At 48.9% G+C, this 13,736-nt stretch overlaps 1 protein-coding gene and 1 long non-coding RNA gene across 2 annotated transcripts in view; one reads left to right on the top strand and one right to left on the bottom strand.

Moving 5' to 3' along the window:
* Positions 1-2,841: 2,841 nt before the first annotated feature.
* Positions 2,842-12,352, bottom strand: LOC114709443. The gene is made up of 3 exons (XR_003736931.2): positions 12,266-12,352; positions 11,594-11,766; positions 2,842-3,034 (listed from the first exon to the last, which is right to left on the bottom strand). It is a non-coding gene; the product is annotated as an uncharacterized LOC114709443 (long non-coding RNA).
* Rgma (repulsive guidance molecule BMP co-receptor a) overlaps positions 12,275-13,736 on the top strand; it is a 45,210-nt gene continuing 43,748 nt past the window's right edge. The window contains exon 1 of the mRNA XM_028893283.2: positions 12,275-12,631. Within this exon, the coding sequence (XP_028749116.1) occupies positions 12,618-12,631 (14 nt within the window). The 5' untranslated portion in view covers positions 12,275-12,617. The remainder of the gene's footprint in view (positions 12,632-13,736) is intronic.

Below are 13,736 nucleotides of genomic sequence, written 5' to 3'. Positions count from 1 at the left end.
GAAGCCGTGCCAGGCCGGTGTGATGAAGAGTCGCTAGGAGCAGTTGTTTGGAACAGTCCCGGACAAAGGCCACAGGGGGTCTGAGCCAGAGCATGGCAGCGAAGGGACAGAGAGCCATGAGGGTCGGGGGGTTCCAGAAACGTCTAGAAAGCTGGCCAAATGACTCCTGAGACAGAGAGACTGAGAGACACTGAAGGAAGATGGAGGGGTCCAAAGTAAATTCTAGGTTTCTAATTCAGAGAAGAATCTCTCAAAACACTTCGCTCTGCCTGTCAGCCCTCCCTGTAACCCACACACGGTTGGATTTGAGCTCTCAAAACTGTACTTGAGCAGAAGATAGAAATTGGAAGGCTCAGCTCTTCTGCCGCTGATTTTTAAAGTCTAGCTCGTTGAATGCTATCTGTATGCCTCCCACCCGCCGGAAGCTCGGCATCCATGATCGACGGGCACACAAAGCGGTCTCTGCAGCCTATGACACACACACACACACACACACACACACACACACACACACACACACATCTGGTGCGTCAGAACCATTTATCCAGGTGATAGAGATGAGGTTTGATTTCAGAGCCCATTTTAAGATTTGTACATTTTAACTTTTTTTCCCACTGTGATTATTTTTTCCATTGGGCAATGAGAAGGAAATCTGATGTAGAACCATACAGTATGTTAAGTCCTTCAGAAGTGGTTGTGACTTCCGGCGGCTGGCTGGTCTTCCTGGGGAGCGGGGTCTCCATGGCTCAGCAGTGTTGGCTTCTGGTCCTCTGAGTATTATTGGGTTTTGGAGGGGTTCCTGCCCTGCCCTTAGGCCCTCTCTCTCTTGCCACAGGTGGCTGCAAGCCCTCCCTTTGAACCTGCGATTCTGCAGAAGCCCAGGAGGCTGAGGGTGCACCCTTGGCTCCAGAATCCATCCCTTGGGTCCTGGCCCTTCCTGGTGAACACTGTCACCCGGGAGGGGTCTTCTACAGATCCTCACACTTTATGGTTTTTTTTGTTTTGGGTTTTTTGGGGTTTTTTTGTTGTTGTTGTTGTTGTTGTTGTTTTTTGTTTTGTTTTTGTTTTGTTTGGTTTGGTTTGGACACAGGGTTTCTCTGTGTAGTTTTGGTGCCTGTCCTGGATCTCACTCTGTAGACCAGGCTGACCTCGAACTCACAGAAATGCACCTGCCTCTGCCTCCCGAGTGCTGGGATTAAAGGCGTGCGCCACCGCTGCCCGGCCAACTTTATGGTTTTAAAATCACGTTTCCTGAAGCTTTCCAATCACCATGCGCACAACAGCAGTACCCATGTCATTTAGCCTCCAGATAATGTAGCATGAAAAGGAAGCCAACCAGCCCAGCCATGTAGAGAGCAGTAGATACTCAAACCTGGGCCCTCGTTTCAGCTTACAGCAGAGAACACAAAGCCTGCAGCCCAGACAGGCCTTTTAATATGCAAGGCGGCCCACAGAGAAGTCCAGCCAGACCCCAGAAAATACAGGCTCCGGCCTTGCCACCGGTATTTCATAAGTCTACTGCTTCGGGGCAGTCCCGGAGAAATTGAGGTTATCCTTCGAGGTACGGAAGGAAGGTTAACGAGCAAAAGCCAGCTTGCTCTGTGTTATCACCTGAATCACAGCCGCTGATCCAGGGTGACATAAAAGCCACAGGTCAAATCCAAGATCTCACTGCAAATCAGGGAGTTTTTCTCCCAGGAATATGAAAGTGACCTCGTGTCTCCTAATAATACCTCAGAAGTCGTCAGCCCGAGAATTGGAATGAGTGATAACACAGGACGGCAAACCTGAACCGCAGGGCTAACTCTGCATCCATTCCATTGATTGCCTCTGCTCTTCAGATCTGGGCTTCCAGGCTCCACGGTATGCTTTTTTATTTATTTATTTTTTTTCCACAACTGAGAAAATAGTGAAGCTTCATTTTTTCCCCCATTTATATTTATCTTCTTGCTTTATTTTTGTATTTTCTAAAATTAAAAAAAAAAAATCCAATGTCCGGATCCTGCTCATTTAAAAACAAGCAAGCTGACTTCCGCTGTGTGAAGCGGGGCCCTTAAGGAGTTTCCCTGGAGGATCTGCAGTTCCTGAAATGAACCCAGTCTGAAGAAGCTGGGACACAGTGGGGGAAGAGGAGAGCCATGTGACCTGAACTTCCTCCTGGCATTTCCCTCTGGGAATTCACTCAGGTCCCTAGATCACAAGCTCCTTCCATGCTGAGCTGGCTGGCTTCTTTTTCATGCTTTGTTTCTGGAGGCCAGGAGTGTGGGTGCCGCTGTTATATGATTACAGACTGGAAGATCTTGGCCAATGCAACTTTAGAATCGTAGAGGTTAAAAATCATCAACTGTCCGCCGTCAGGCCAACCACAGCCCTCTTGAACTTGGCAGCCCGGCACCCCACTGGGATGATGAAGTAGAAGTCCACAGGCCTACCGCTGGGAAGAAAAGGACAGTAGGCTGGGTGTTGGAGAAGTGAGTTTGGGGGTTCTACAAAAGTGACTTCTCTAAAGGATAAGGCATCCATCATGCTCCCAGTGACATGGAGAGCCTTACACTGAAATGTTATATAATGTTTGCGAATGTTCCAGAAGAATGGAAGAAATTAGAGGGAGAAATATGCATTTGGTAGCTTTTTATTTTGCCAAGATATTTTTTAAAACAATGACTTTTGCTATTGTTTTATCACAAGAATACTTTAAGTCCTGTACATGTGTACACAAGAGTAAAAGAGGAGGGGGGGGAGGGAGGGAGGGAGAGAGAGGGAGGGAAGGGGAGGGAGGGAGGAAAGGGGAGGGGGGAAGGGAGGGGGACACTCAGGTTAAAAAGCAATGCTTTAACTGACCACACCCAGCTTCCTGCTGAATCTTTTCATCTCCTTGGTTTGGGTACCAGTCCCCTCCCTGGTTGCGCAAGGGACTTTCTGAGCATTCTTTCTCACAGGAAAGAGCAGTAGGTCTCAGATTTGGGTTTCTTGCTGAGAACTTCTCCAGTAACCAAGCCTAAGAATGAATCAGCTCCAGTGGAAATCGTGCCCTCTGGGGAAGAGAAGACCAGAGAAATAAAATTCGAATGAGGAAATGTTGATTGACTACTTAACTATCAAGAACTAACCCCTAGAGTGGATTCCCTTTCTCTGTTTAAGCCTGAAACCGGTGATCACTCTCGGGGTTGGTAGGGAGTTAGTTGGCCCAAAGCTTGGCCGGTACCATTTGCTGCACTGAGAGGTTCTGCTTACCTCCTGGGCTAAGGCCTCAATCACTGAAAGTGTTCCCTGAAGACTCAGAAGGCATCTCTAGACGTTCACTTGTCTGCAACGCTTGGATGCTCTATGAATACTCTGATTGGTTGGCCTCAGTCCACTCTGTATAGACTCACAAAATGGATGAAGGGCTACTTCCCTTCTTGAAGATGTCCCTGCCTCAGTTTTATGGCTTTGGGCCAAGTGAAGGTCTCCCGACGATCATTCAGACACAGTTCATAAGGGATTGAAAGCTACAAGCCAGGTTATAAGACACCAGCCCCTTTAGTCACATCGGACTTCTTCGCACACCTCCTCAGGCAATAGACCCAGGTAACTTCTTTCCTACTAGTGTAGAAGAGGGCACTTGCAGGGAGCCTGCAGAGCACAGAGAGAAGCCATGCCCCTCATTCCCGCAATAAAGACAAACGAGGAAAATCCACAACCGAGAAAGGGAAAATCACATGCAGATAAGATGCCAATTTCAAAAGAGAGCCAAGGAAGTGAACAGTGGACAGAAGAAAGAATTTAATAAACAAAGGGACAAATTCTACACCCCTGGTGATGGAATCTTAAGGTATGAATTGATACGTTGAGGTGGCATTTTTAGTACATCAAATTGACAAAAAAATTACAGTCCTCTTCCTGGGGTCTTGGGGAGCTGGCACTCTCACACTCCTAGGAGGCACCGAAAACAACTGCAGCTTTTCTGGAAGTCGTCAGGCCCAAGAGCATCGACATCCTTTGATTCAGTATTTCAAAGGTGTGTGGGAGACATGAAGAATGTGTAAAAATGTCTCTATATCAGAATGTGCACCAATGCCCAATACAAGGCAGTTAAGTTAGGTGTGATGTATCTGTGTAATGAAGTAATGTAAGCATAGTAAGTCAGTATTTGTTGAAGTGGAAAGTTCAAAATACACAGTTAAGTTTTCAGAAGATCAGAAACAGTGACCATACAGTTTTGGGGTTTTGTCGTCATTTTTTGTTTGTTTGGTTTTTCGAGGCAGTTTCTCTGTGTAGCCTTGGCTATCTTGGAACTTGCTCTGTAGACCAGTCTGGCCTCAAATGTATAGAGATCCACCTGCTTCTGCCTTCCAAGTGCTGGGATATAAGGTATGTGCCACCACCACCCAGCAAGTTTTTTGTTTGTTTGTTTGTTTGTTTAATTTATACAGTTTATTCTAAAAGGATCCCTGAGCAAAAGAGATAAATAAAGAGTTGCCTACTTTTACAAAGATTTTACTTGTTGACATGTTGAATTCTATGAACGGAGTACCAACTGGGGCTGGGGAGACGCTCAGCTGTTAACAGCGTTGGCTGCTCTTGTAGAGGACCAGGGTTCAGTTCCCAGCACCCACATGGCAGCTCACAACTGTCCTTAACTCCAGTTCCATGGAATCTGACACCCTCTTCTGGCTTTGCCAGCACCAGGCACAGATGTGTTACCTAAAAACACATGCAGGCAGAACATGCATACACATAAAATAAATAACTTTTAAAGAAAAGATGTGCCTCCCTTATTTAAAAAAAAAAAAGGAATTGGATGACAATAAACATAGATTAGTAAGAAAAGTGTAAAATCATGGTAAGTATTGGGTAGAGAAGGAAAGAAAATAGGGTGGTGAGTAAGAGAGAGCACACTGAGATTTAATACTGAGATGCAAATTGCTGAAAGGAGAAGTTCTTGAGAGGCTTCCATGCAGGGGCAATAGCCAGTGCAAAGGCCCTGAGGCAGGAGCCAGATGTAGACTACACATTTAGATGCAGCTGGGGCGAGTAGCTGAGGCAAAGTGGCAAGGGCAGAGTGGAAAGTGCCGTCAGAGAAATCCCCACGGTTATGAGGCTACAGGAAGCCAAGGCGAGTTTTAGTCAACACACTGTCAAAGGACAGTTGAAGTCCCAAAGAGAAGACAGCATCTCACAAACAATTCTACACTTCATTCTGGTTGCTATGTCAAAGACTGGATTCGAGAGCAGGAGTATGGATGCAGAGGGACCAGGCAATGGGCTGTTACCTCCCAAGCACGGTTCAAAGGTGAGGAGTTGAGATGGAGAGAAATGGATCCAGTCAAGATCAACATCGAAGTTAGCACCCATAGTATTTGCTAAGACATCGATGACTCCTGGGGTTTCCGGCTCTTTCATCCTGTTCCTCTCAAATATTTCCAGTTCTAATCCCAGGCCTTCCCCACAGAAGTTCATCTTTAGATGTCCTGTCTTTAGATTCTGTAAGATGGTTTGGCTCTCGAACAAAATTTCCAGTTAAGCTAACTCAGGGTTGTTTTTATTTATTCCAACTTGGAATAATGATATCAAGCAACTGTGGTGTTCTTAATCCTCCCAGTGGCTTTTGAAGGAGGGAGGGTACAGCAGTCGAAGAAAACAAGGGCCATCTTTTCCAATACGAGAGGCACAGATGAAAACTTGGGTCCTTTGGGTCCAGAACCAGCACTTTCCCTCTATGCCATGTTGGATCAATAAAATGCATTTTCTGATCTGGGCATGGTGTTGCACAGCTTTAATCCTAGCACTCGGGAGGCAGAGGAAGGCAGATCTCTGTGAGTTCAAGGCCAAGCTGGTCTAAATAGTGAGTTCCAGGACAGCCAGGACTATGTAGAGACCCTGTCTCAAAAAAAAAAAAAAAAAAAAAAAAAAAAAAAAGTACTCAGCTGCAAGTTGTCAACCAAATATTGCTAGGCAACAACAATCTACGTTCCCTGTTGCATAGAAATAGATTGATGACTGCCCAGCAACTTTAATTTACCAGCTTCCCTTGCAGCTAGATAGGGACAAATGAGAAGCCATAATGATACGAACAGAGCCAGCCCTCCTCCACATGCTTTGCCCTGCTTACACTGCAACCCAGTCATACAACACTCCAGCTCTAACTATTTATATCACAATAGGGCTGTAGGGAGGGAAACTGAACAAAACAATGACTGGCAAGAATCTGAATGATCACATGGAGCAGAGTCCCCTGCCAACCTAGAAGTTCACCCTAGATAGCAATGAATAAACTCTATTCTTGAAGTCTTATTATTGAGTTTCCTCTTTACAACAGTCCAGCCTTACCCTAATCAAATATCACATCAATAGTCTAAATACTAGTGATATTTTTTGTTATAAGATAATTGAAGTCAGGAATGGTGACACAAACATGTAATCCCAGCACTCCAGAGTGTGGAGAGTTCAAGGCCAGACTGGGCTACATAGCAAGTCCATATGTGTGTGTGTGTGTGTGTGTGTGTGTGTGTGTGTGTGTGTGTGTGTGTGTGTGTGTAATGTATATGTGTGTATATATATGTGTGTGTATAATATATATGTATATGTGTATGTGTGTATATATATGTCATATGTGCATGCATACACACATGATTGAATACTTCAAGTAGTACCTTCTGATAAATCTTAACACCCTAAAACTCTCACTCTCTCTCTCTTCCCTCCCCCTCCTATCCATGGATAAATGTGTCTGCTCTGTAGTCTGCATTCAATTTTTGGTGCTCTCCTAAGGGAACCTTTAAAATTAATCTTCACTGGAAACCAAGATCTCCCTGTGTGAAGTATGATTTATTTCTATCCAACCAGTGAGATTCCCTCCCGAAGGACCCAAAGTTTAGCAAGCAAAATAAGAGCCCATGAAACGGGTATGACTCAGTCATCCTTAGGACACTCATCAGAATGCTTAATGAAGTACAGTGTCTCTCTGAGCATCCCTGTGGTTCACATGACTTGGAGTCCTCGGAGCCCACAATGCACCAGAGGAGCTCATCCATGAACATTGGATGCATTTCACTGTAGGTGACAGCATGACGTGCTTACTCCACTAGCTCTGACAACACTGTAGAAAGCAGAGGTCCATGCTGACTCCCTAGGACACAGGGTGTGTAGTAGTTCTGTCCTGAGCCTAACAAGAAGTGTAAGGAAATAGAAAAATTAAAAAAAAAAAAAAAAAGGCTATTCATTAATGTAAAATGCATTGGCTTTGGACTCAGGTAGGTAGACATGAATACAAATCCTGATTGCTTATTCGCTTTTGGAACCCATTTTTTTATAAAATACAACAACTAATTCTTACCTGCTAGGATGGGCACAAGGACATAGGCAGCATCTATGGTGGATACCGACAGTGCTTGTAGGGGAGGAACTTAGTAAATGATTGCCACAGGGATCCCCCCAGCCCAGAAGAAGAAGAAGCCAGCAGGCCTCCCCACCTTCCAGATCACCACAAAGGGAATGCGGCCTGCCAAGCTGGTTCCCAGGGCCTCTAGACTGTCAAGGTCTGGCTTCTGTGGGTGTCATTGTGGGATGGGAGGCTATGTTCACTGACCACATCCCAGCTGGTCTGCAGCTGCGGCTACCCAAACCCTCCAACTGCACTCATGTCTAAATCAGTCAGCTTCACAGAAGAGTCGACTTCCAAGTCACTTTATTCTACTGCCTAAAGTCATGAAGAAAAAAGATAAATAAATGAAGAAATGTGGTGTTTGTTTTCTGTTCCTGGGACTGATAGTTGTTTGTTTGTTTGTTTGTTTTGGTTTGTTTTTTTTAACAAACCCAATTCTCATTTTACTTTGATTACCATCCTACCATACCCAGCAGATGGGGCTCGAAAGCTGGCAATGTCTGTCATGATAGTGTGTGTGTGTGTGTGTGTGTGTGTGTGTGTAACAGTGTCACCCACATCGTGCATGAGGAGGTCTGAGGACAACTTTTGGAGTCAGCTCTCTGCTTCCACCTTGTTTTGGAGGCAAGATCTCTTGTGTTGCTGCTGCTGCTGTGCTGTGGACTCCTGGCTAGCCAGCCTACACGCTTCCAGGCCATCCCCCTGTCTCCACTTCCCATCTCACCACAGACAGGTACTCGATAACAGATTCAATCCTTGCATCCAGCTTTTTACGTGGGCTCCAGGAATAGAATTCAGTTTACCAGGCTAACATAGCATGTTCATCCACTGACCCTCACCCATACGCACAGGCCCTGGGTTTTTAAATTAAACATTCCCACATATTATCAGGTATAGAAAACTAAGTGACTTTCCAAGGATGGCTTGGCGGTGCCCTGCCACGTGAGTCTGATTATCATCAACCTCTCTCTCCCCAAGTCTCCCCTTCTTCAGCTCTTTGTAGCGGAACTTCATGGTTTCTGTATGCTTTTATCCTTTGTAGTGTTAAGGATCAAACCCAGGGCCTTGCACTTGCTGGGCAAGCACTCTCCCACAGGGTTATCTGCCCACCTCACGTCTGCCACTTTGGTATCTCTTCATTCCTCAACCCTGTGCAACGTGGGCCTCCAACAGCTCCTTCTTCCTAGTGTCTTCTAAGTGTCCGGGAACACACTTTCCGTAACGTTATGCCAAGAGTAATAGGATCTCCTGGTTGCTCTTCTGCCTCTTGTCTCTGCAAACCAAGTTCCAGTCATCCATTTCTATTCTTTTTTCAACTCAGCTGCCTTCTATGGTTCTCTTTTGCTCACTCTTCAGTGAAGACGGCAGTCAAACCCCAACTTTCTGTAGTCTGTTCTCCCCTCCTATCACGTGGGTCCAGGGACTGATGGGACTCAGGTCATCAGTCTGGGCAGTAAGCACATGCAGCAATCACCTTTACCCTGCTGAGCCGGCTCCACACTTCCCACAAACTTACTGAATCTAGTCACTACCTTGGTGTCCATTTTTAGACTTGATGTAAACTGTTTGAAACTCAGTTGTTTCTTTGGCCTCGTGAAAACATCTCCCTTTTGTGTGGTTTTCTCCCATATGGCCTGCATGTTCCTCATTCCATGGACCCCCAAACCCAACACACCCCACAGCTGCTGGCCAGGATAAAATCTAACTGGCAATATCAGATTATGCAACTACGGCCCTCCCTTCACACTTACTTCTTTTAGCAGGTCACAGCTTCATAAGGTCACTGTTTGGAAGGGAGGGCCAGCAGGTTGACCCAAAGTAGCATTTGCAAGAGCAGATTTTATTAGGACTATTTTATTGGAAGGAGGGGGTCTACCCGGATGGACAAGAAGCCTGCCACTCCTCAGAAAGATCCTTTTCCTCCTGTTTTCCAACTACACTACAGGTGCCTCAGGGCAAAGACTGTGTTGTGCAATCACGATGTCCTTGCAGGGTCCAGCCTCGGGCCTGATGATGAAGTGTTTGACACAAAACCCCTGCTTGGATCGGAGAAGGCAAGCTCCCAGCGCTGACTGCCTTCCCTGATGTCACTAGGGCCAGGGGTGAGCTGGAGTGTCGCTCTTTCTCCGCGGGGTCTTGGCAGAGTTCTGACTCGGTACTCTGAGTCCTGGCTACACGTTTACAGCTCTGCACTTGAAGTTATCGAGAAGGATGGGTTGAGCGTGGGGGCGCGCGGTCGGGGCTGGGGGGTGACTCCGACCCTTGAGAGATAGCCCGCCATGTGCCTGTTTTGTCAGTCAGGCAAAAAGGTACCTCTCCTCTACTCATGCTGCCTCCACTTTCTGAGGGTGCCTTCTCGCCCAGCAGGTGCCACCACTCATTTGCAACCGACAGAAACAGCAAATTGCTCCACACCCCGGGAGCTCCGCCAGCTTGCCCGCCCGCGGGGCGTGGGGCTCGGAGGAGAACCGCCTCCCGGGTGCGCCAACAGCCGGGCGCTTCTCGCAAGCCGGGGCCGTTGGCTCTTCTCTCCCCTAACTGCTGCTGCGAGGGGCAGCCTGGCGACCTGGCCTCTCCGTGGCGAGCAAGCCGTCCTTCTCACAAATGGAAGGAAAGATTGGCCGGGGAAACAGCAGATGCCCCAGCTGCCTTTCTATGAAGCCAGATTTTAACTCTCCCTCCGCTACTCTGCACAGCAGAAGAGAAACTGGGGCGCGTGTAGTGGCGCCCGCCTTTAATCCCAGCACTCTGGCGCCAGAGGTAGGCAAATCTCTGAGTTCGAGGCCATCCTGGTCCACAGAGCAGAGCAAATTCCAGAACAGTCAAGGCTATACAGAGAAACCCAGAAACCAAAAGGAAGAAAGAGGAGGAGGAGGAGGAGGAGGAGGAGGAGGAGGAGGAGGAGGAAAAAAAACTGCTATAGATATTTCTGTGGCTTGCTGCTTCCTGTTCTAATTTGCTACTGCCTTATTCAAACAAACAAACAAAACAGTCTTGAGCCCAAGTTAGCCTATTTTCTGTTCCTATGCCTAAGGAATTCAGGGTTAAAAGAAAAACAAAGGTTCCCTGGAGTTTTATATTAGGGATGTTCCTAGATTATTCTTGAAGCCAAGTACAGTTGTTAATTGGCACCCTCAACATACCCCCATGGCCTTATTTAAAGACAGTGCTCATAGGCATATTTCAGCTGCCTGTGCGTAGTTCCACTGGAATTGAGTATGGGTGAGTAAGTAGTATTTATAGGCCTGTCTTCATCGACCACACTCATCAAGGTAAATAACTCTGGCTTCCTCCACTGACCCACAGTTGAGCTGAGATTTAAACTCTGATCGAGGAAGTAGGCTGTTTGTACCCCAAAGTGAGAAAAGCCTACCTGGTACTTTCCAAGGATGACTTTTGAAAATGAGACATAAATTGTGAAATGCCAGGCTCTTCCAAAGAGCATTTTTTAAAAGGAGAGAGACTACTGAGTGATAGCAATTACTGTGTATCTGCAATACACCAGACTCTCCTGGGTGCTGGGGATGGCATGATGACCCCAAGGAAAGGTTCCTGACCACTTACAGTATGATGAGAAGGCCACAAATAAAGGTGTAATTACAGATTGATGTCAGAGCCAGGAAAACAACACCTGGGATTTGGGGATGGGGTTGGGGAGAGTCCCTAAGCAGAAGGTGATGGAATGTGAAAAAGAAAGATAAAAACAGCTCACACACACACACACACACACACACACACTTTCTAGTGCAACTCCCATATTTATAGACAAGGAAACTGAGGCTTAGCAGACCCAAAAGATTTGTCCAAGGTCGAGGCTAATTATGGAAACTAGCCAACTGCAACACCCAATCCCTTCCTGCTAAAAGCACGTGGAGCTTATTTATAGCTCAGTTATAGATTATCCAAATTCATTTGGCCAATAAAATGCAGGACATCGAGTTCAAAACCACATCCCTTTAAGACCACAGAATAAATAACGATGGTGTCTTAATAGCAACGATATCTTTTCATTAAATATGGAGATCTCATCCTATCCAAATTCAAGCGCTTGGTTCAGTATACAGAGAAGGTCAGGTCGTAACCCTGTCTAAAATGTCCTGGCAGTGCTAATTTGGGTGTGAGCTGTGTGTCCCGGCTGACTTCACACCCCAGCTAGGGTTTCAGACCTACACGTGGCGTTGGGGCGAGACCCTGGGGATGAGCCGCTGCGGCCTTGGCGGTGCTCACCGCTGTGTGCGTGAGCTGCATGAAGAATCCTTTTGAGAAGCCGGGGAGTTTCCTCTGGCAATCTAAGCGAGGAGGGCGGGGTAGGGTGGTGGGAAGACGCTGTGACCGGAGGTTACCTCTGAGGCTGGACCGCAGTGGGGAGGGCGTGCGAGACGGTCCTTTTACTTCAGACTCTGCAAATGTGTAATTGTAGCCGAGTATATACGGGCACTGTGCATGCAATACACATATTATTTATTTTTTTCCAATAAGATTCTTAAACGAGAGTAAAATCCCATTAGTACAAAGGTGCGGCTCCGCAGAGGTCAATATTTATCCACGATAAGAAACCTTTGACCACCGTGGGTCCCCAGATTGAAAATGTGGGCTCCACGACATCTTTGCCCCGGGTTAGGAAAGTTGGTTGCGTTGGCAGCAGGGAGGGTCTCCGCACTTGCTGCTCGCACCCCGGGATCGCGAGCCCGCAGGGAAAGTGTGCGCTTTCTGGCAGGCGCGCCCCCAAGTCCTCACACACCCCACTAACGCGGATCGGCAAGGGTGGGACCGCGGAGGGGCGGAGCCTTCGGAGCCCGGACCCCACCTCTCCCGCCCCTCCCTCCGCCCCGCCCGCGCTCGCCCCCGCCCGCTCCCGGGGCGCCCGGCCCGCCCCCTCCCCGCCGCGCGCAAACGAACCTCGCGACACCGCGCTCCGCGGTGGCGGCGACGGGCCGGGCGAGGGAGCAGGTCAGCCCGACTCGCCCTACTCTGCAGTTGTCTCGGAAGCGCAGGCTGCGCCGCCCGAGCCCTGCTCCCGGGAAGCACTGGCCGGCCAACCGCTCCCGGGGCCGGCTCCTCCAGGCGCTCGCAGGCATGCAGCCCGGGAGCAGGCGGCGCGCCCCGGGCCGCTACTGAGTCCGCGGAGCTGCGGGGACCATCTCCAGCCGGGCCCCTCCCACCTCGCCCAGGGGCCCACGAGCGACCGCCCCACACCTAGTCTTCGCGCTCAGCCCCGCCAGCGCCACCCCGCCGCGGGTTGGAGGGGCTCATGCAGCCGCCAAGGTAAGTGCAGACAGCGGGGCAAGGGGTCCTGACGTCCCTCAGGCGCCGCCGGCACTTGCGGCTGCCACCGCACTGATCTGCGGCTCCCCCAACCCGGTGTCTCATCTCACACATTTGGGGCTTTGCCTGGGATGAATCGCCTTCGCTCTTGGCAGCCGGAAAGTTTTGTGGTTTGGTGTTTGTTCTTTTTTTTCCCCTCTAAAATGCTGTCCTGCGGGCGGCAGGCGCTGCGCGTGGCTGGGTAGACCCGGCGCACGTCCCACCCACTGTGAACCGGCCTGGAGCTCCCTCTCTCCTGCGCGGCCACCTCTTCCTGAGGCAAGAGCCCCTCCTGACCCTCAGAGCTCTGGACAGGTCCTAGCCACCCTGCCGACCGACTGTGAAGCCCCATTGGCTCCCTTCACCTAGGCTGGGGGTGCAGAGGCTGAAAACCAGCGCGCCTGCCCGGGTGAGGGGGGTGGGGGACGTTGGCGTTGTACACCTTCCAGGCTCAAGTGTGAGTGACGCCTTGCTTGGGATTGTCCGGTGTGCAGGAAGGTGCAAGGCTTGGGGTGGGTGCTAAGGGGAGAGAATCCGGAAAGGCTGGACGTTCGTTCCTAAGTGGAGAGGAAGGCAAGACACTCAGCGCCTGACTTGCGCCTTTTTCTCATTCCCGGGTCTGAACTAGGGAAGAGGGGCAGGTGTATTGGGGGACCGGTGCAAATGTGAAAGACGCTCGGATGCAACTCTAGATTGCATCTTAGTAAAGTAATTGCATTAGATTTGCTCGGAGGGAGAGTCAATTTCCCCAGACTGGGATTTTAATGGGAGTCTTGCGCTGTTATTATGTGGTGTGGTTTCGGAAGGCGTTGGATTGTATTTATTTTATAAATTGGGTGTCTTGAGGCTGATGGATTAGGGAAAATATCGCCATCTAGCGGAAATGGGGAGCTGTACCTTCCTCTCAAGCCACAAAGTTGGGCGTCCTCAAAATAGACGCCTGTGCGAGGTGGAGAGATGGGGACTAGACATGCCCAGAAAGACTAGTTCGCAAGTGTCCCTGCCTTCCTGCGGAGCTGGAACGCCCTGATGCCTGGAGCTTAGCTCCAGGGACCGAATGGCGAAT

This window comes from Peromyscus leucopus, chromosome 1 (assembly GCF_004664715.2).
Source record: "Peromyscus leucopus breed LL Stock chromosome 1, UCI_PerLeu_2.1, whole genome shotgun sequence".
NCBI classification, from domain to species: Eukaryota; Metazoa; Chordata; class Mammalia; order Rodentia; family Cricetidae; genus Peromyscus; species Peromyscus leucopus.
The sequence above is the reverse complement of the archived record's forward strand: the minus strand, read 5'-3'. Positions and strand labels throughout refer to the sequence as shown.